This window comes from Octopus bimaculoides, chromosome 5 (assembly GCF_046866305.1).
Source record: "Octopus bimaculoides isolate indiv1 chromosome 5, ASM4686630v1, whole genome shotgun sequence".
NCBI classification, from domain to species: Eukaryota; Metazoa; Mollusca; class Cephalopoda; order Octopoda; family Octopodidae; genus Octopus; species Octopus bimaculoides.
In genome coordinates this window covers 110,173,897-110,196,953 of record NC_142932.1, presented here as the reverse complement: position 1 = coordinate 110,196,953, position 23,057 = coordinate 110,173,897, and the positions used below count along the sequence as shown (strand labels likewise).

At 36.9% G+C, this 23,057-nt stretch overlaps 1 protein-coding gene across 5 annotated transcripts; it reads right to left on the bottom strand.

Moving 5' to 3' along the window:
* Window positions 1–9,824: 9,824 nt before the first annotated feature.
* Window positions 9,825–22,880, bottom strand: LOC106880623 (exosome complex component RRP46). 5 transcript variants are annotated; one of them, XM_014930649.2, is made up of 2 exons: window positions 22,656–22,880; window positions 9,825–10,546 (listed from the first exon to the last, which is right to left on the bottom strand). In XM_014930649.2, the coding sequence occupies exon 2, from the start codon at window positions 10,535–10,537 to the stop codon at window positions 9,884–9,886; it is 654 nt and encodes a 217-aa protein (XP_014786135.1). In that variant the 5' UTR covers window positions 10,538–10,546; window positions 22,656–22,880; the 3' UTR covers window positions 9,825–9,883. The 5 variants fall into 5 exon arrangements, with proteins under 5 accessions (XP_014786135.1, XP_052824140.1, XP_014786136.1 ...); XM_052968180.2 differs by lacking the exon at window positions 22,656–22,880 and adding an exon at window positions 21,647–21,751; XM_014930650.3 differs by lacking the exon at window positions 22,656–22,880 and adding an exon at window positions 21,263–21,385.
* Window positions 22,881–23,057: the final 177 nt, after the last annotated feature.

Genomic DNA, 23,057 nt, shown 5'->3' with positions numbered 1-23,057 from the left:
TTGACAAGTGTGTACAAAGTGAGTATCTAGGCAGTTAATCTCCGATTTGAGGGAGAGAAGAGTGAAAGTCTGCTTCGATTTGTTGGAAACATTTGAAGCCAACGAAGACTTGTATTTTCCTAATGTAATGACCGGGGATAAAACGTTGCTGTATCTTTATAATCCGGAAACGAAAGATCATTCGACAAGATGGCGTCACACTTCTTTGCCAAGGCTTAAGAAATTCTGAAACCAATGATTGGCACAGACAAAGTGACAGCTTGGGAACTGACAATGGTGTCATACACCTTGGTTTTCGGGAATGTGACTGTACCATGAGACACCCACCAAAATCTTCGAGAAGTCATTAGGAGGAAGAGACCGAACAAGATTCTGAAAACGATTCACATTCACCACAAGAATGCGTGACCACTCACATTTTTGGCAATAAATTAGGCAGTCAGCAAATCGGATTGATCAGTGATACACCATCTACCGTAGACCCGGGATCTGATGCCCTCCGATTTCGATCCATTGAAGGACAGTATTAGGGGGCCAACGATTTCATAACAAAGACAAAGTAATAATGGCTGTGAAGAAGTGAATACAACAGTGCGCACCTGAATTTTTTCCAAGAGGATTCGAAAGCTGAGTTCAATGATGATGATGCAAATGCATCGTTTGCGAAGGAAACTATGTTGAGTAGTAAGTTTCTTTTGAGAAAGAGTTACTCAATTAATATACGCAATTTGAAGCAGTTTTAAGTGATTAACTGCATACAATGTAAGTCTATGGCAGGAGATTGTCTTTGGAATAATTAAGTGTGTGGACTAAAGTTACGTGGGATGATGATATATTGGTACGATGTTACGCTGTGTGCTGTCCCATAATAAAACCAACTCCAACGCTGTTTAAATGACATTTATTTTTACAGATGTATATCAAATTTTTTGCATAATTGCATAATTGATTGGCAGTAACGTATCGTGTCAGAAGTAGAGAGTAGTTCGTAGTTACATTAATAACAGAAATGAATGGCTTCGCGTGAGAGACGGGGAAAATATTCTATTCTTTGTAGTCAACGATTCCTGTAACCTAAGACTGAGCAGCAACCAAGGAACTTTGTCTTAAGAACTTGTTGTTTGTGTCCGTGTGCATAGTGTCCCTCGGCCATCATTGTGTCTCTTTCTCGCTGTGCTTGCCTTTGTTTTTGCTTGTATAACACCTTTTTATGCGGGAACTCTGGAACATGATAGAACATTCTATAATATGGGGTGATATTTCTGCAAGCTGATTGGTCACGTCACCCGATTTAAGTGTGGTCTGATCCGAGTTACTAAAACTGTAAAGTTTCGATTCTGCGCCTTGCCACAAGTGCTGCCACCTCTGAAAAGTATGGATTTTCCATTAGAATATAGTTTCGTTGGTTCATTCTTCTTTGACTTCAAGATCCTATTCGTCCCTTTAAATTATTTTTGGCCACTGTAAAGACGACAAATTGACACAATTGTTAGCATGCCGGACAAATTGCTTAGTGGCATATCTTCCAGTTTTACTCTACGAGTTCAAATGCTTCCGAGATCGACTTTGTCTTTCATCCATTCACAGTCATTAAAATAAGTACTGGTGGAGTACTGTGACTCGATGTAATTGACTTACTCCCATAAAATGTCTGGCCTTGTGCCAAAACTTGAAACCATTATTAGTGGTAGTATCTTCTCATGCTTGAGATGAACTTTTGTTTACAGAATTTGCACTCAAACTATGGAAATGGGTCTGTGCACAAGAAGTAATTTATCAAACCCTTTTCTTCCAGCGGCATTTAATTCAATTAACTATACAGGTTGACCTGTAGAGTTGTTGCATTAGATGCTTCATTATTAATTATAAAATTTCAGTGTATTCAAATTTCAGCAATTTACATGAGAAAACATGGAATATCTATCCGGACAATTTCCAACGACCTGAGAAGGGCAATTTACTGAGTCACCAAATTCAGTAATTGGAACTATTCACTGTTGAGATTATTTACATTATTTACATTACCTTTCTAAGTCAATAATTCATTCATTTAATTTTCGCCCTTGATCAGAATAGAATTCGTTTCCACAAGTTTTGAGAAGAATGTCAATAAGTCTTTTCTTGCGTTTATCATCATCATCATCGTCATTTTAACGTTCGCTTTTCATGTTTGCACGGGTCGAGCGGAATTTTATTGAAACTGACTTTCTAAGGCGGGATGTCATTCCTTTCGCCAACCCTCTCCTGTTTCAAAGAAGGTAAAATTCCCTCATGACAAAATATGTTTTTCACAAGAGATTGCAAAGAACACAGCTTGCGTGACAGTGTCACTCATTTACAACTATCGCGTGAAGTCAAGGCAAAGAGACAACATAAACACACACGCGCGTATGTATGAGTATATATTTGTGTGTGCGTACATATACATATGTATACGCGCGCGCGCGACGGGTTTCTTTTTGTTTTCGTCTGCCAAATCCACTCACAAGGCTTTAGTTGGCCCCGGGATTATAGTAGAAGACCCGGATCTTGTTCAAAACGGGGGCACCAGTTTTCATTAATGTTTTATGTAGTGTTTTTGGTACCGAAAGACTTTCAAACTTCGTATACTTATCTATTTTGTGTTATAGAACAGAAACAAAAATTTGTATTCGGATTTATTTCATGGCACTTTAAGTGGTGTAAAGCGTATTTAATTTCCATTACTTCTGACATTTTGCAGAGGCAACACACGTGTGTTCGTTTTCCCTAACCCTAACCCTAATTGACTTGCTCCTTCCCTCAAAAACCATGCCTTGTGCCTATAATAGAAAGGTTTATTAGCTACTGCCAATATGCTTCAGCCATTTTTTGACAAGGAAATAATAATTTTATCACCGCCGAGATTCGTTTGTTTACGTAGTCAGCACTTAATTTTTACGTCAGTCATTGGTTGAAATTACAGAAATACAATTTTAACATGAAATAACTTGCGATGTACGTTTTTTTGTTAAGAAGACTAGGAGAAAAAGATGTTTTATATGACACATTCTACCAGTGTCCCAAGTTTCAAAGTGTTTCGTTAAGAAAATACTGGTGCCCCTGTTTTGAGCAAGATCCGAAGACCCTTTCTCAAGATACCACACGGTGGAACTGAACTCGAAACCATGTGATTAGGAAGCAAACTTCTTACCACACAGCCACGCCTAAGTTTGTGTTATCCTTAAAAAAAAATTCAAAGGACTTACAGAGATGGTATTCTGAAAAGAGATTAAAAGCCTAACAATGTCTGACCTCGGGCATTTACATGTTCCATACTAGCGATATATTTCACATACCACGGTTTCACTGTAAAAACTCTATATGGCTACAATATAATCCCTTTTCATCTTTAGCACAATAACATTTGTCTCAGTATTTTGTGGTGTTGGAATATTCCATTCTAGTGACATTTCATGACATTCTTATAGCTATGATTTTCAGACATAATTAATATATCGGTGAGATATGGATCCTGCCAGAATGACTCATTACAACACACAAGATGAAGACAAAACCTTCACTGGGGACTCATAATAGGATGGCCTAACAACATGATGTAAATGTAATAGTCTGGTTGATATTTATGTATGGATTATAAATACCACAGAACTGTCATAGTCTTCTTTTATATTTTAGACCAAAATATTGTGTCATTTTCAATATTCATATGCATCATCATATTTTTTTTTTTTTTTTGCAATTTTATTTAAACTGGCATTCCGTCGGTTACGACGACGAGGGGACCAGTTGATCGGATCAACGGAACAGTCTGCTCGTGAAATTAATATACAAGAGGCTAAGCACTCCAAAGACATGCGTACCTTTCTCCCGCTGGCAATATAAACAAGAGTGCATTTTGCACCAAAAGGCCAATATGCAACTGCAATATAGTTCGTTCTAAAAGAACATCCGCGTTTAAGTGGCCATAAATACTATCTCTCGGTATTAATACTGGCTCTGTCATTAATATATATGGGAAGCAGGCTTCTTACCACACAGCCATGCCCAGTGTTCTTTCTCATCATATTACAAGAGTGTATAGAACCTACTGGGTTCTGTAATCTGTCAAGTCATTGAATCATTAAATTTACCTTTCAGTAAAATCAGCCATATTGAGCTAATATCCTTTTCTACTCTGGGCACAACGCCCGAAATTTTTAGGGAAGCGGCCAGTCAATTACATTGACTCCAGTACGCAACTGGTACTTAATTTATCGACCCCAAAAGGATGAAAGGCAAAGACGACCTCAGTGGAATTTGAACTCAGAACATAAAGACAGACGAAATACCTCTAAGCATTTCGTCTGGCGTGCTGATGTTTCTTATTTCTTTACTGCCCACAAGGGGCTACACACAGAGGGGACAAACAAGGACAGACAAACGGATTAAGTCGATTATATCGACCCTAGTGCGTAACTGGTACTTATTTAATCGACCCCGAAAGGATGAAAGGCAAAGTCGATCTCGGTGGAATTTGAACTCAGAATGTAGTGGCAGCCGAAATACTGTTAAGCATTTCGCCTGGTGTGCTAACGTTTCTGCCAGCTCGCCACCTTTATATCAGTACCAAGCTTATTGATTGCTGCATCATTATCGTGAAGGCGCGTGGCTTAGTGGTTTGGGGTATTCGGCACATGATCGTAAGGTCGAGAGTTCGAAAACCGGCGGCACGCTGTGTCCTTGAGCAAAACATTATTTCACATTTGCTCCAGTCTCCTCCACTGGTAAAAATGAGTAGTACCTGTACTTCAAAGGGCCAGCCTTGTCACTCTATGTCACGCTGAATCTCTGAGAGAACTGCATTAAGGGTACGCATGTTAATTTCACGAGCAGGCTGTTCCATTGATCGGATCAACTGGAACCCTTGTCATCGTAACCGACAAAGTGCCAGTAAGTTATCGTTGAACATTATTGCTATTTTTGATTTTCCACTGTAGTTGTCTATCAATAACGGAAATCACATTTCATAGTGACAAGCTCCTCTCTTGCACCATATATATTCAGCCCTTCCCGAGTCGGAAGCTTCCTCTTTCATTATAATTACCTGGTGCTATTCTATTCTGATTTAAAAGTCCTCCCAATTTTCACATTTTCATAAAGATGAGGTCAATGATCTTGACTTATAATCTTAAAAAAACAATTTAGCTCATTTTTCATTTGATGATGATGATGCTTATAATAGTGATTTACTTTGAAACAGTGCTATATGTAGGTATCATCTACTTTGTACCAAATAGTTGAGAGCAATAGACCAGTTCAAATCAAGACATGACCTTCATACCAATCTCAAGGCCATTCTTCAACTAAGAAGCAAAATTTGGCTTACAATGAAAGCTCACCTCATGCAATACAGTCATTGCCTCACACATAAAATGAAGTAAAAAGAGAAAACAAAATTTTAAAATGTTAACATAAGGCGCAGGTATGGCTGCTCAGTTAAAGGTTCCATCTCATTGCATGATATCACGGGCAAGTGTATTTGGTTGGCAGAAGCTGTGAAAGATTATGTATATATATGTGTGTTTGTGTTTATCCTCCCACCACCACTTGACAACCAATGTTGGTTTGTTTACATCCTTGTAAGTTAGCGATTTGGCAAAAGAACTGATAGAATAAGGACCAGACTTTAAACATAAGTATTGGGGTTGATTTGGTCAACTTGAATTCTTTAAGACTGCAGTCCAATGAATGAAACAAATAAACGATATGTAGAATACATCTTTGAAGGTTGAAAAGTTTCAAGTGATTTCACACCAGTAAATGATAGTTATACTCCAATTTTAAGCAGCAATATTTCTCATAACAGTAAGCTTCACAGAATAAAAAAATAATGGAAGTGTTTTACTTGTTCACAATTCTTCAAAGGCTTGGATGAATAACTGGCACATATTTCTATAAAAGTTGATGACTCCTTTGCAGTAGAGACTGAATGGTTGTGCTGAAAATTTAAGCTTGCATTCAATTTGTTGGTAATTCTAAATGTCGTGTTAATGTAAAACATATTCATAATTTCTTTAGGGCTTAGTTGGAGAAGAAAAGGCAACAGGCACAACATTTTGTAGTGACTTCAAGATTGGTGTGGGAAAAGAGAAGAAAACACAACTGATGGGGCACTGCATTATGAAATAGGGCTTTAAGATATGAACCTTTCGTCAGAGTGGAGATCTGGTCTAAATGCATCTAGCAGAATGGGCTAAAGTCATCCAATAGCCTAATAGTGATGGATTAAGTCTTTGTTCTGTCATGGGCCCTAGGACTCATGACAGAGCTTAACCCAATTTCCAAGGCATGTGGCGTGCAAGAGAGACGATTGCGCTGGTATGGACATGTGGTGAGAATGGAGGAGGATAGCTGCGTGAAAAAGTGCCACACCCTAACAGTTGAGGGAACCCGTGGAAGAGGTAGGCCCAGGAAGACCTGGGCTGAGGTGGTGAGGCAAGACCTTCGTACATTGGGCCTCACCGAGGCGATGACTACGGACCGAGACCTTTGGAAATGGGCTGTGCGTGAGAAGACCCGGCAAGCCAAGTAAGATCGTTGCCAGTGCCCCTGGACTGGTTCTTGTGCGGGTGGCACATGAGATGCACCATTTTGAGCGTGGCCGTTGCCAGTACCGCCTGACTGGCTCCTGTAGGATTTTCGAGCGAGATCGTTGCCAGTGCCCCTGGACTGGCTTCTGCGGGTGGCACATAAAAGACACCATTTCGAGCGTGGCCGTTTTCGTGCGGGTGACACGTAAAAGCACCCACTACACTCTCTGAGTGGTTGGCGTTAGGAAGGGCATCCAGCTGTAGAAACTCTGCCAAATCAGACTGGAGCCTGGTGTTGCCATCCGGTTTCACCAGTCCTCAGTCAAATCGTCCAACCCATGCTAGCATGGAAAGCGGACGTTAAACGATGATGATGATGATGATGATAAATGACTGATATTTCAACATCTACCCATTGTATGGGATGCTGGTCTGTTGCAGGGTTAACTTCCAGCTATTGCTGGAACTTTTTTACAACTGAGTAGACTAGAGCAATGTGAAATGGAATGTTTTGCTCAAGAACACAATGCACTGCTCAGTCCAAGAATTGAAACCACGATCATAAGTGCAACACCCTAACTGCTCAGCTAAGTGCCTCCATGAGGCATTAATCCTAACACCCAAGAATAAATAACATTCCATCTGAAGTTTCCATCTACAATATTTCACTCATAAAGTTTCGATTGATCTGAAAATATTACAGAAGAGATTTGCTCAAAGTTCCAGGTGTTTAAATTAAACCTGGTACCAAGTGATATTGAAGTGAATTTCTTAACTGAATGGCCTTTCCCAGCCCAACTTGCCCCTAAACAATACATTCTATTCTTTATATATTTCAAAATAACCTCATAAATTCAGCCATTTAATCAAGAGATTATTACTATACTAGCTGACTATGTACCATCAATGACAGCTAATTGTAGCATTTTATATACAAATAAGGTACATAATCATCACATATACATATTTCCCTTGCACATGCACACACACACACATATACTCAGAGTTGAAACGCTGACTTTTTTCATCCTTCTTCCTTATTTATCTATTACCCCTTCCTTTCTCTCACTACTTCTCCTTCACTGAATTACTATTTTCTCTCCTCCTCTACATCCAGTGTGATTCTGGACAAATATATATATATATCATCGTTTAACATCCGCTTTCCATGCCAGCATAGGTTGGACGATTTGACTGAGGACTGGCAAGCCAGAAGGCTGCACCAGGCTCCAATCTGATCTGGCAGAGTTTCTACAGTTGGATGCCCTTCCTAACGCCAACCACTCCGAGAGTGTAGTGGGTGCTTTTATGTGCCACCGGCATGAGGGCCAGTCACACAGTACTGGCAGAAATATATAAAAACACTATGCTCATTATTATATTAGGAGATTTAACAAATCCTTGGAATAGATTTGTTCTACCATTTTACTGATTTTAGTCACTTAGTCCCCATTGGTTCACCATACACATCTGTTAACTGGTACCACAGACAGGTGATATTAACTACAAGAGATATCCTATCCACTAAGTTGTTGCCAATCCACTATTGGACAAAATTTTAACTTGCTGCCTTACTTTATCCTGGTTTTAGAGGCCTTCTTGACCATACTGACTAATTTTGATTTGGATAGGGTGCTTTAGTGGTTGGGTAAACAGCACCTAGGTAGAATTTGCACTAATAATATAAAGAATGAAAGATATAGCAAGCTGTCTCATTAGATGCTCTAATAATCACAATCACTCACTGATCAGGACAGGTACTCTCTTTTTCTCTTTTACTTGTTTCAGTCATTTGACTGCAGCCATGCTGGAGCACTGCCTTTAGTCCAGCAAATCGACCCCAGGACTTATTCTTTGTAAGCCTAGTACTTAGTTTATCGGTCTCTTTTTGCTGAACCGCTAAGTTACGGGGACGTAAACACACCAGCATCGGTTGTCAAGCGATGGTGGGGGGACAAACACACATACATATATATATATATATACATATATACGACGGGCTTCTTTCAGTTTTCTGTCTACCAAATCCACTCACAAGGCTTTGGTCGGACCGAGGCTATAGTAGAAGACACTTTCCCAAGGTGCCACGCAGTGGGACTGAACCTGGAACCATGTGGTTGGTAAGCAAGCTACTTACCACACAGCCACTCCTGAGTACTATATATATATCAACACTGAAAGGAAGACAGGCAGAAGTGACTCAACCAGAATTTGAACTCAAAGTACAGAAAGAAGGAAAGAATACTACAAGGCATTCTAACTGCTCTAACAAAAGAGACATGATTACCATTTAATTGAAATGTAGAACACCAGCCATAGACAGAACCTTCAAAAAACTAAGATTACTAAGATATCTCCCAACTGCTTTGGAATAAGCACCACCACAATGCAAAAGGCAGTAAACTGCACATTGGTTATTTTAATCATGGATCAATACCAATGCACTAATAATCCTATACACAAAGTGAAGCGACCAACTGTTGTAGTTTCTGTTCACTATGCTACTTGGGTTTTGGTGTACCAAAACTAAGATCTTGATCCTGTATAAATTTCTGATATAATTTGCATCTACTCCTGTAGGTATGTGTAAATGTATATGGTTAGTATATTTGTATATAACCCAGTTGTAATGTATAAATATCAAATATCAATTTCTTTATATAGCACAGTTTTGATCAACAGACCTTTGGGGTTGGGCCTAGTACACGTCTACTGTTCTATTCTGCTCAATGAGTGATTAAACAAATGTATAATGCATTATTTCTTATACTGTTTGTTCTGGGTTACATTACTTCTGTCACATCATCCATCATATGTTATATATTTCTATGCATTGGACTGTTGCAAATGTATGAAATGTAGTAACTATACAATACATGCTGCAGCATTGGTGTGTTAATTTACTTACCAAAAGATATTTTACTCTACTGATACTCAAAGAGTCACATTTGATAAATAACATGCATAGATATATGCATTGCAAATTTTTCATTTGTCATTTTCTGATCAACTAGACACAAATCAATTCTATAAATGTTTCCCAATGCAGCATAGCGATTGAGCTTGCTAGTATTATGCTATTTCAGTTGTTTAACAACTTGGTCATAATATGTATAACAAAACTTAAACTTTTAAGAAACAAATATTACTAGCTAACAAATATTGGATAATTCTCAACCACAAGCTTAAGAATTCAGTGTTTTAAAATAATTTGAAGAATAAATATACAAAAACTATTACCTGAGCATTAATAATAAGCAAAAAATACAAATGTAATAAAATAAAAAAATTTATTTTTAGAAATGAATTGAAGCTAGAATAGAAAATAATTGCTATGATTTAGAAAAATTTTTTTGCATAATTTCCCTGTAAAAAGTAAAGATCTCATCTGAAGCTGCTCTGCAGGCTACCAAAGCTGAGTTGAATTTTGTTTTATCAAATAATCCAGATGTATGTATAGCAAGAATGCTTTTAGAGACACTGTCAAATACAAACATCATTGATATTGGTGCAGAGCTTTCTTCTTTTATTGTTGGGTCCAAAATAAGTTGGTCATTCTCTGTGAAGACACAAGATACAGCTGCCATCATGAAGTTCATATTAATACTCGCATCTAATAATGAGAGACAAACAACATTTATTGCACAAGCTAATAGGGACCCTGAATTCTGAAGTTCTTGAATAGTTATACTAATAGAAGAACGTGGATGTAAACAGGCCAAGATTGCTGTCTCACAGGTGCTGCATATTAAATTCTCCTTTAATTTTTCTGCACAATTAGCCATACCTGATTTAGGTTTATATACAATTTCTACTGTAGCTTGGTTGATTTGTTCTTTAACAATTTTCACTTCAGCTGGGCCATATACTGAGGCCATCATTGAAGTATCACCACAACTAAGACTGGCTGAACCATCTGGTCTTGACAAAAGACTCAGTTCACAAGACATCTTCCGTAACTGCTGTTTTTTTATTTCTCCATTCATTATGAAATCCTAGAAAAATAAAAAGTGAATTGATATTAAACTATATAAAGATATTTTAGTAACAAAATAACTGAAGTAGTTAAATTTTTAAACAGCAAACTCAATTAATGTAGGGAATTGCACAAGTAGTTTTGTGGTTAAGAAGCTCACTTTGCAACCACATAGTTTTGGGTTCAGTTACACTGCACAGCCAGGGTTAGGTAGATGACACTGGGCAGGTGCCTTCTAGTATAACCTTGGGCCAACCAATGTCTTGTGAGTAAAGTTAGCAGATGGAAACTGTGGAATTTTGCATATTTATATCTATATATGTGTGTGTCTGCCCAACTGCTTGATAACTGACGTTGGTTGCTTTATGTCCCAGATAATTCTATCAGTCTCTTTTGCCAAAACCATTGAGTTACAGGGACATAAAGCAACCAACACCAGTTGCCAAGTGGTTGGACAAACACACACATACATATATAGATATATACAACAGGGTTCTACACAGTTTCTGTCTGCTGAATTCACTCACGGGGCATAAAAATAAATACTTGGGTCATTCTGTTCAACTAAAACTCTTCAAGGCAGTGCCCCAGTATGGCCACAGTCTAATGCAGAAATAAGCAAAATCTTGAGGAAAATTAATATAAAAATGCAGACTAGTAAATTTATGTTTCCACACAAATTTATCTTTCATATATTTTTCATCTACACGACACGAATATCACATCTTGTCCTTCCTGTTCCCTTGGAAACAAAACCAACAAAGTGCAAATGGAACATAACCCTGATTCAATTGGCTAATCTAGTGCAAACTTTTATATGTAAAAAAATATCAAGATATCAACTGTTATTTTCTCCTGTTTTAAGTGGACCTGCTGTTACTTCAGAAGCACAAGGACATTACAATTTCTCAGAGAACCTGTACCAATGACCAAATTAAAATGCTATATCTTGCAGTCATTAACTATGACACAGGGTATGTAAATACTCATTGTAATTGTATAAAAGGCTCAGTAGAAGCATCATTTAAATGTGGCATAGAAAATGCATTCAGCAGTAATTTTAAATGAATATGAGTATACTTGGGTGGGATTAAGCCAGTATTGGCTCAGGTTGGGCACCATAGCCCATTCTTCGGCCAAGGACAGTTTGAATGTTATGAGGAATTTCTCTTCCCTTTATGAGTCTGGGTATAATGCTAAAAAGAGCAGGGCCAGGTGAGGTGAAATAATTCTGTCTTAGTGTTTTAAGGCGCATGCTTCTTTTAAATGAGGAAAAAAAAAAAACACTTACCAAAAGGAAATCTTTAGAGAGGAGAAAGAGTATCATGTAGAAAGATGAATGATTTTCAGCAATGATATATATACACTTTTATAAGATAGTTCATATACAATGTAAGATAGAATATTTTGTACTGTATACTAACAGTTAAGATTGTACAAAACTTATAAAGAAAGAAACATTTCAAAGATTTATTTGATTGTGACAGCATAGCCGATGGAAAGACCATTTCAAAGACTTATTTGATTGCGCCTGCAGAGCCGACAAAAGACACTTGAACATCACAAAAAAGCTAAAAACAAACGACTTAAGTTGCACAACTCAATAGTTTAGAAACCAAAAGAAAAGAAAAAAAGCAATCCATTCTCTTAAAGACAAAAAGGAAACTGGGCTTCAAGGGTTTCTGGCCGAGATGTACATAGCTGACACACAAGAAAACTTTATTCTGTGTCTCTGCTAAGCTGGGATGTGATGGGAGGTACAAGGTGACCTCCGTGAAGCAACCATTATTTCAATCTTCAACAAGGGAGACAATTCAGAAAAAACTAGCAACTAAAGGTATTGTGTGTAGCCGTGTTTGAGTGCGTGTGCATGTGTAGGTTTATAAAATTATATTTCTGTATTTATAGTGCTTTCCTTGTATATGTTAGTTTACAAAATGTGTGTGTTTGTACTTTGTGGGTGCTGGAAAATTTTAACTCAACTGACTCACTCACCACAATTTCAATCTAGTTTTCAACCAGTTATCAAGGTATGCATGTGAACTTATTCACAATTTATATTCAAGTAGTTCTTGCTTTTTGAGCTTCTGATTATGAGTTTACATCTTCACAAGATGTGACAAAAATTTTTTTTTATTATTTTCATAATTAAAAGAAAAAAATCATTATTAACTCAATGTGTATTGCCCCCAAACAATGTCCAAGCAGATAAATGTGCTTGACAGTCAAACCAAAGGTCAAATTATTTGCTAAGAGTCAGTAGCCTTAGCCACCCTTGCTAGACACCAGTGTTTTTGATTCAATTCAAAGTGTTATTCTGTTACCAGCAAGTGAATGTTAACAAGGCACCAGAACTGCATGAGGAGCAGTATGCCCAACAGAAACAGGGGCCTATATCTGTTGTAAATTTAGTCTTCAACAGGGATTGTACTGCTGATAGGCAGAAATACAATTTACCAACAGTTAATGAAATAGCCATGGTCTTCAGCAATACTGACGGTGAGCCACCATTCAACAGACATTTCAAGGTTTACCCAAGAAACAATGAGGTCCCTGTGATCAGTCTGAACATTCTTAGCCCCAACGACGCATGTATTGTTGTTCTTTCCATATGGAGAGCCAGGCTGGCAACCACATATAATGGGTAATAAAAATAGAACAAACTCAAGGCAAAATGTTACAATGCTCCAACATAATGTATCTCTTACAGCAGTTACAGATGGTGAATTCAACCCAGTTATCCATGGAGGCAAGCCCTTCCAGCAATGGGCAGTAGACTCTTACCTGCAAGTCAAAGGTAACAACGTAAATTTTGTGAAGAACCATCAACACAGGTTAAAAGTAGAACAATGCCGTAATCTTGCTGATCATTTACGGAATGTGAGTACATGGGCTATGCTACAGAGATTTGCATCTTCCAGTCCCAGCTGCAGCAACCTTTCATGAACTGTTGAAAATAACAATGTTGAAGGAGTTGATATTGAGAGGCATATTGCATCCTTCACTGAGGCTCAGCACCAGGTCTATGAACACATTATTGCAGCCATCAATGATGATGAAAGACAGAGTAGATTCTTTTTCCTCGATGGCCCTGCAGATATGGGAAAGACCTACCTGTACAACACATTGACAGCTTCTCTAAGAAGGTAAAACAAGTGTGTCCTTTCCTATACTACTACAGGCATAGCTGCTGATTCGCTCATTGATGGAAGGACAGTTCACAGTGGACTCAAGCTACCCACCCCATTGCATGACAGTTCTACCTCTCACATGAGAATCCCTCCAGAGTCATCTGAGAAATTAAAGCAGGCTCACCTTTTAATTATTGATGAAGCATCAATGTTATCATGCCATGCTCTGAGAACCATTGATCAGCTGCTGAGGCAAACAATGAATTCACTCAGACCATTCGGTAGAAAAGTGCTGCTACTTGGCGGAGACTTCAGACAAACTGCACCTGTCATCCCACAAGGATCCAATGCAGCAGTAACTGAGTCATCAATTAAGCAATCTCGTCTCTGACATTTCGTAACAAAACTCAGTTTGACAGAAAATATGCAAATGGCTGGACAGGATGACTTCAACAGGTGGCTCTTAGAGGTTGGAAATGGAACCCTTTCCAACAATGAAGGACTGGAAGAAAACCTCATAGAAATTCTCCAAAACATGGTATCTACAAATAACATTGTTAGAGAAGTTTTTGGGGAAGAATTACTACTAGACAATGATGAGGCAATTGAAAGAGTGTCACCGATAAGCATGTTGACACCTAAAAACAAAGATTGTCTTCATATAAACACTGACATAATGTCATTATTGCCTGGTGAGGCAACAATCTGCAGAAGTGTTGACACCATTGTTGAAGAAAATAACGAAGCTGCTCCAGTGGAATTTTAAAATTCCCTGACGCTTTCTGGGATGCCACTTCATACACTGGCCTTGAAGAGGCATTCAATAGTCATGTTGCTTAATGGGACTCTGATCTTAGTGTTGTCCAACAAGGATTTTTACATTCATGGAAAAATACTCAGTATTCAGCATTGGAAAACTTTGTTGCATTGAGTAGAAGTAGAAGCAGTAATGATATTAAGATGTTGGTAAAGAACCATCCAAAACAAGGCAAACTCATTGGTTGTAGGGTTTTCACTAGAAACGTGGTGTTGAAACAGTTATTAAGATAAAGGTTGTAATCTTTTCATTTTATTTTTCGTATAATTTTCATGCTGTCATTTCTGATGGCACAGGTACACTAGTTATTCTTATTGTATGGGGAGATTTCATAGTTGACTGATTTAAGTAGGAGCAATAGGCAAAGTCAGCTTTGATCAATGCATTGTGTTTCAGATTCATCACCCTCATTTTTCCCTTTTAACATCCACTTCCTCATTCTTGCATGGCTCAGATGGAATTTCTTGAGGTGCATTTTCTACAGCTGGATGCCCTTCATGTCACCAACCCTCACTTGTTTCTAAGTAAGTTTATATTTTCCCATGACCAGGCGTTTTCACAGAATATTGGAAATAACATCACTTGCATGATGGTGACACTTGTTACAACCATCATGCAATGTCAAGGCAAGGAGACAGTAACATACATATATACAATGGGCTTCTTTCAGTTTTCATCTACCAATTCCAATCAAAAGGTGTTGGTTGACCTGGGACTATAGAAGAAAATACTTGCCTAAATTGCTACACAGTAGGACTGAACATGGAACCATATGATTGGGAAGCTAAATTCTTACCATTCACACATTGGCACACAACTTATGGGAGAAGAGGATTGGTATTTAATTTAAACAAAGATGATGGACATAATGACACCCTGTATACAATTAAGAAAGTGAGGCTTCAATATACGGTGGTATGGTACTAAAATTTATTCAGAACTGAATCTCATTATTTACTGTTTAATAGTTTCTTGTGTCCAACAATCCTTACGCACCAAATCATAGTAGAGATACTTTTGATCATGGAGTTCTTGCAAAACCAAGGCTGACTTAATTCTTTAGTATTTAAACCAGTGATAGCTGGCCCCAAATATTTTACCATCTGTATGTTTAAACTGGTCTCTCGCACCTACACTACAATGTCATTCTAAAGGCACACGTCTGGTTTTGAGGTAAGAAGCTTGCTTCCCAATCACACAGTTCCAGATTCAGTCTCACTGTGTGGCACTTTTGGCATGTGTCTTCTACTATAGCCTTGGGCCAACCAAAGCCCTGCATGCAAGTAGATTTGGTAGCAAGAACTGAAAGAAGCCTGCTGGATATATATATGTAAAAATTAAATAAGGTATTTTTTAAGTTTTTACTTGCTAGCCACTTTATTATTATTATATAAAATTTTATACTGGCTCACATTATGTTCATTTTTGAATGTCACGGGGACATTCAAATGAAAGAAAACACATGGTTTAATGTGATGAATATTTCAAAAATGGATGATTTGCAGTAAGTCTGGCTGATGAGCTTTAAGTATATTCATACATCATCGTTTAACGTCCGCTTTCCATGCTAGCATGGGTTGGACAATTTGACTGAGGACTGGTGGACCAGGAGGCGACACCAGGCTCCAATCTGATTTGGCAGAGTTTCTACAGCTGGATGCCCTTCCTAACACCAACCACTCTGAGAGTGTAGTGGATGCTTTTACTTGCCACCGGCACTGGCAACAGCCACGCTCGAAATGGTGTATTTTACGTGCCACCTGCACAGGAGCCAGTTCATCGGCACTGGCAACGATCTCGCTCGAATGTCTTACTGGCAATGGCCACACTCGAAATGGTGTATTTTACGTGTCACCTGCACAGGGGCCAGTGATCCTGGAATATCTGTATTCCTTGCTTCTGTAGTTCATACAAGGTAAGCCTATTTCTGTTATATTTGTTGCATTCGCTCTGTGTATTTTAATATTGAGAAGTTTGTGATTTTGGAGCATTAGCTCTATTTATAGCAAGTGGTATTCTGATACCCTACTAAATTTCTGTATATATATAAATATATTTTGGTTCCCTCCCCCACCACATGACAACCAGTGTTGGTGTGTTTACATGCTTTAAAAAAATGTACCGGGGTCAATTCATTTCACTAAAAATTCAAGGTGGTTCTCCAGCATGACTGCAGTCTAATGACTGAAACAAAAGATAAATCACGTCATTGAAGTGTCAAAGGTTTGAGATAATGCATGAATAATTCAAAACAATGTGAATATATAAACATTACATTTGACAGAGTAATCTGTATGCTAAAGGGTTAAGAGTTAATCAAAGCAACAACAGATGTGATAAAAGTTCTCTTTGAGAAAAGATTCATCTGTATTTGGAACAGACTAAGTAGAGGGAGATTTCTCTTTGGCTGAGATGAACATGTCAATCTGATCCAGCAAACTAATGATCAAAGACATTGCACTCATGGCCACCACATCTACTTTCCAGGTAGTCATATTACACTGAAATATGTTCATTTTTGTTTTGTTCCCTCACCCACCAATATTTGTATGGATTTTAATAACAAAATCCATATATTGACTAAAAATGTAGTTGATAGTTCTAACGCACTGGGTGACATAAACACATACAGATATAGTTATCATCATCATCGTTTAACGTCCGCCTTCCATGCTGGCATGGGTGGGTGTATATATATATATATATATTGATGGCAAGTGTTCTCTACTATAGCCCTGAGACAACCAATGCCCTGTGAGTGATTCGGTGGATAGAAACTGTGTGGAAGCGCGTCATATGTATGTATATGTGTTGGTCCCCTGTAACTTAGCAGTTTGACACACACACTTCACTGAACCTAACACTTTTGCATCCCGTAGTCGGTCCATTATCGATTTTTATTGAAATCCAGTTAGCCTATAATTGAATTGGACGTTAGTTCAACACGTATACAAAGTTTATTGAAGATTGGTTCGCTGGTTTGGGCAACATGGTAACAGACAGACAGAAATTACCATTTATATACAAAAATACTAGTCGTCAGTTTAATTCCACCCATAATTATCCCATGTTCTATTTTTCAGGCAATAGTGTATACTTCAGGCTACATTATTCAATGTTCTAAACAAAAAAGGACAGTAGAAGATAACATGAAGGAGATTTTTGAGTGGTTCTACGTTTCATTCTAGTGGTGTATAGGGTTATATATATATATAATGCAAGAGAGTTAGGGGTTGAGGATTCAACCCACTAAGGGATAGTATCTATCCAATATACTGCTGGGAGGGTACCCAATTATTGTTACACTAGTGTTATACCAAGTGTAATAAGTGGGTGCGGGTAAAACATCAGCTAATATATATATACATACATACATATAATCATAAATATATAGGGATTGACAGTAACCTGCTTCTCCAACATACTGAGAATTCAGAAATAGCAGCCAAAGAACTACTGATTCCAAAACTACAAATTATTATTCTAAATTGATAGCGATATTTTTGATACACACAGAACAAAAAACAGTAGAGAAGAGTAAAAAAAACCACCTGCCTTTAGTTAATTTAGTACGATCGTTTCACAGTTAAGAGTAAAGAATACTCTATTCTGATCTTCAGCTAAATATTCTAATAGTTAATTTAGTACGATCGTTTCACAGTTAAGAGTAAAGAATACTCTATTCTGATCTTCAGCTAAATATTCTAATAATTAGAATATTTAGCTGAAGATCAGAATAGAGTATTCTTTACTCTTAACTGTGAAACGATCGTACTAAATTAACTAAAGGCAGGTGGTTTTTTTTACTCTTCTCTACTGTTTTTTGTTCTGTGTGTATCAAAAATATCGCTATCAATTTAGAGTAATAATTTGTAGTTTTGGAATCAGTAGTTCTTTGGCTGCTATTTCTGAATTCTCAGTATGTTGGAGAAGCAGGTTACTGTCAATCCCTATATATTTATGATTATAAATGATTTTACCGAAAAGGTTTTTTCATACTGAGCTACCGGGCAAAATTGTTAATTATTAATTTTATTACTAATTGACGATTCCCTGCCCTGCATATCTATATACATACACATATATATTAGCTGATGTTTCGAATACGCACCCCTCCACCTTCTGTCTTTTTTCCCTAAGGGAAAAATAAAGAGTAGGATGTATGTTCAACACTGCCGTCTTCTAATATTTTGAGAAAAGACTATCCCATACTCCTTTTTTTGTTTACGTCACGGATTCTCGATGTAAATGCATCGTTACATTTTTTTATTCATTTTCTAAGTTAGGTCAAAAAAAAAAAAGGACAATGAAATGAAATGAAAGGAAAGGATTCTAGGTACTACTAAAGCAGCGCGGACCCGAACGCGCAGTCACGCGCCCGCGCTAGCTAGTCGTGAGTGGTCGATCCTAACCCTAACCCTATTCCTAATCCTAACCCTAAACACGTATTCATTTGCACACGCGGGTTAGGGATAGGGTTAGGGTTAGGGATAGGGTTAGGGTTAGGGACAGGGTTAGGGTTAGGATTAGGATCGACCACTCAAGACTAGCTAGCGCGGACGCGTGACTGCGCGTTCGAGTCCGCGCTGCTTTAGTAGTACCGGATTCTATATTTAGTTCTATCTGTAAAGGATAACAAAAAACAAAATAGTGACAAGTGATTCGGTGTAATAACTAAACGCCGACATTGAAACGTGGGGTGGGAGGGCAACGTTGGAACGCTTTAAAATCAAGACAAGCATTTCGAAACATCACTAACAAAAAAAAAAATGCATCCGCAAATGAATAGGACGCTTTATTTTCTATTTTGACTCTCTTTGAAGGGTTGTCTTAAATATTTTTTTTTTTTTGTTGAGGAATGTATTCTTAACCCGGAGACGAGCCCAAAAGCCTGCAACAGGAAAAATTTCGTTAAAAGCAACCAAGTACCAGGTGGAGGCGTTAAACCGGGCGATGCATTAAAGCGACTACCCAAATACGCCACTGCCGGCCGGAATTTGAACTCAGAACGTGTCTATATAACATTTCATAGTATTGAATTGAGAGCAACATTGAATAACCAGATAATACATTGAGATTAATTCTTATCAACATATACAAAATAAGTACAAGGAAGCCTCTATATAGTTGTTCAACCAGCTAAAAACAACAGATAAATTTCCCTCACATCATATCTTATTGACTTGGTAATAAAAGACAATGGATAATGTAGTACTAAGTGAACTGTAAAAAAAAAAAAAGTATGACACTCTAATTATTCTGCTGGTTTGGCAGAATATCTAGAGCATCAGACAAAATGCCAAGCGCTATTCAGTTACAGCTTTTGTCCCGAGTTCAAATCCCACCAAGGTCGATTCTACCTTTTGTCCAATAAAATGAAAAATCTACCAGTGAGGGATAAAAATGATAGAATACCGGCATAATTAACTTTCTACAAAACTTAAATTAATTCATTAATTAACTTTCTTCCCAGCAAAATATTTAAGTAACGAAACAGCTTTTAAATGATTGTTAGAACAAAAGAAGTCACCAAAATAATATTTTGTGGTGAGATGAAATGAAGTGGTGGGGGGAACTGGAAATTATATTTTAAAATTTCATTTCACTGCTATGCGTCATTACATCTTGTAGGAAACTACTCGTATCTATTTTTTTTTTTTCTTCTGAGATCGTTATGGTTCACATATTTTCCATTCAGTTTATGGATCTTCTAGTCATTTTAAGTATATCATAGTAGTAAGCAGTATATTTTATGGTATTATATAGCTCTAAATATACAGTGAGTTGGTATTGCATTTTTTTTTTGTCAGTATTTACGTAATGTAGGACTATATATATTTGGTATTAAAACTAAAATTCAGAATATAGTCTGCAAATACGATATCGCTTATTTTCCAGATACACAAGTAATGATAACGATCTTGTATAAATAAAAATACGCCGTCTTTTTCAATTATCGCCGGTCTACAAAATTAATTACGCTTATCAATTCATTCACATTATTTTTCTCGTATTTTAAATCCAATCAACTATAAGGATTGATTTATATTCTGAGAAGAAAAAAAACTTCCAAGATATGAATAAAATTATATAATAGAAGACATTAAAAAAATATGGACCTAGCCCTTCCTATATAATAAATCTGCGACTTAATACCGTTAAGTACCAGCTCAAATGAAATGTGTAACAGCCTTTCATACCTCAACAAAGAAATTAACGTATTAATTCAAAAGAGGTATTTAATTTGGTCGGCCCCTTGTTTTAGGCACGTAACCAGAAACATTTAAAATGTATTTATGGGCCTCAATGCTGTATTAAAAAATAGGCCTTCCACCCTCATCGAAATATGATGAAATTATATTATTCATCAGCTTCCTGGACCCGATGCTACGGCAACGCGTAGCGCCATGGATGAATGTAACTATCATCATAGAAAATCATGCGAAGAATATATATACAGAAAAAGATATTATAAAATATATAGTATTAACAAAAAATAAATACACTGCAGTTGCGTTTAAGACAGAATCACGTTTTCATCCTGGAAAAATTTGAATTGTAACTAAAATATCTTTATACATGTAGATTTCATTTAACCTATAAATTTTTCACACACACGCAGAAAAAAAATTGATGAATCAAAATTATTAATAAAAATACCCACTAGAAACTGAACCGCTTCAGATATGCTACATTATAGTATTTTAACCGGCTTTGCTATGAATGGGGAACAAAATAAATAAATAAATAACAATGTGTTCCGTTTATTTGCTGGTAAAAAATTTACCTGTTTCCTTTCAGCTTGGATGTTTAGAAAATAGCCAGGTATCTTAACAATTTAATGGCATCTACACTTTTACGCCCCAATATTCAAATTAGTCGGTTATATGGCCGTGTATATATACATATATGTATGTGTGTGTATATATATATATATATATATATATATACATATATACACTTTGTTGTTGGTCAGTTCCCTAACGAAGGTTTCGCTCCTTTCGATTTGAATTTGGGTGCAATCTCCGACTAAAGGATTTTAACCTAATATTTATCTGCATCAACATTCAACGTTCCCCCTAAAGAATTCCATATATATATATATCCGCAAATATATGCACCAAAGCTTGCTAGAATTATAACTTCGTGAATTGATTTTTAAGGTGATTACCTTTTGGCAATGCCAATTAGTTTGATACCTTACTGCTTGTTAGAATTTCGTTGTGGGTTGACTTACTTTGCTACCTTTTCATAAACTGCCGCTACAAAATGCCGGCTGTGTTAGCCTTGAAAATCAGTTAGCGAAGCTAAAATTCTTGAAATAAATAATAAAATAACCAGCCAGATTTTTTCTTTTAGAAAATTGGAAAACGAGCAAGTAGGGAAATATCAACGAAATAGACAATATAGACATATAAAAGGACCATATTAAAAGGCCAATTTGAATTTAGGACCGTAATGCGGATACCCCCACGTGCTTTCGCGACTAAATTTTAATTTCCAGAATAAAAGTTTTAATTTCTTATAGTTTCATTGGTTTGTTTGTTTTTTTCTTCATAGTCTTCGATTCTTGACTGTATGATATAAATCCTTTTAATGGATGAAATTCTTAGTTTACTTTCCACTCTAGAGATTTTGTGACGGAAAAAAAAACGTAAATGTATAAGTTATCAGATTTGTGGCGGCTGAGTGGTAAAGAGTTTGCATTCCAACTGCGAAGTTCCGGATTCAGATCCACTGCGTGACACCTTGGGCAGGTGTCTTCCACTATAGCCCCGGGCCGACCAATGCCTTATAAGAGGATTTAGTAAACGGAAACTGTATGGAAGTCTGTCGTGTATATGTATGTCTATGTGTCTTTGTACCCCACCATTGCTTGACAACCGGTGTTAATCTGTTTACGTCCCCGTAACCTAGCGATTCGGCAAACATAACCGACAGAATAAGTATCAGGCTTTAAAAAAAAATATGTACTGGGTCGATTCGTTTGACTAAAACCCTTGAAGGCGATGCCCCAGTATGGCCACAGTCTAATGAAACAAGTAGAAAGTAAATGATAAAAGCATTAAGTCAAAAATGCAGAGATTTACTGAAAGCGGTTTGTTGGCAGATGATGAATGTAACGTCAATAATAACTAGAAATACTTTGGTTCAGTTAGATTCCTAAGAAATGTACTTACAATGGTGTTTCTACAACAGTATTCAATATAACAAACATCCAAGCTCGAACATCCACAAGATGACTAGGGCATCCTCATCGCTTCACATTTTCGTATTGTTCAAATGTACGAGTTTATTGACGAGGAAGTTATAATTACATCAAGATTTTATTAACATTATTGAAAAATGCTCAACTATAAAAAAGTATAATTACATTAATTCCATCATTAAAATTTTAACTCTGTATTTAGAAAACTCAAAAATTTAAAATTAATCTTCCGCCTAAAAGTATAGTTCATATATTTTGCAAAACTTTACGGAAATAATAAAGAAAAATCTGTTATTTATACAAATACTTTTAATTCGGTTAATATTTTGATTGGGATAGAAGTAACTGTAAGTATTTAGCTGTTTGTTTTCTT

What these genes read in the sequence shown, in the direction of transcription:
- LOC106880623 (XM_014930649.2), bottom strand. Translation starts at nt 10,537, where the DNA reads ATGAATGGAGAAATAAAAAAACAGCAGTTACGGAAGATGTCTTGTGAA.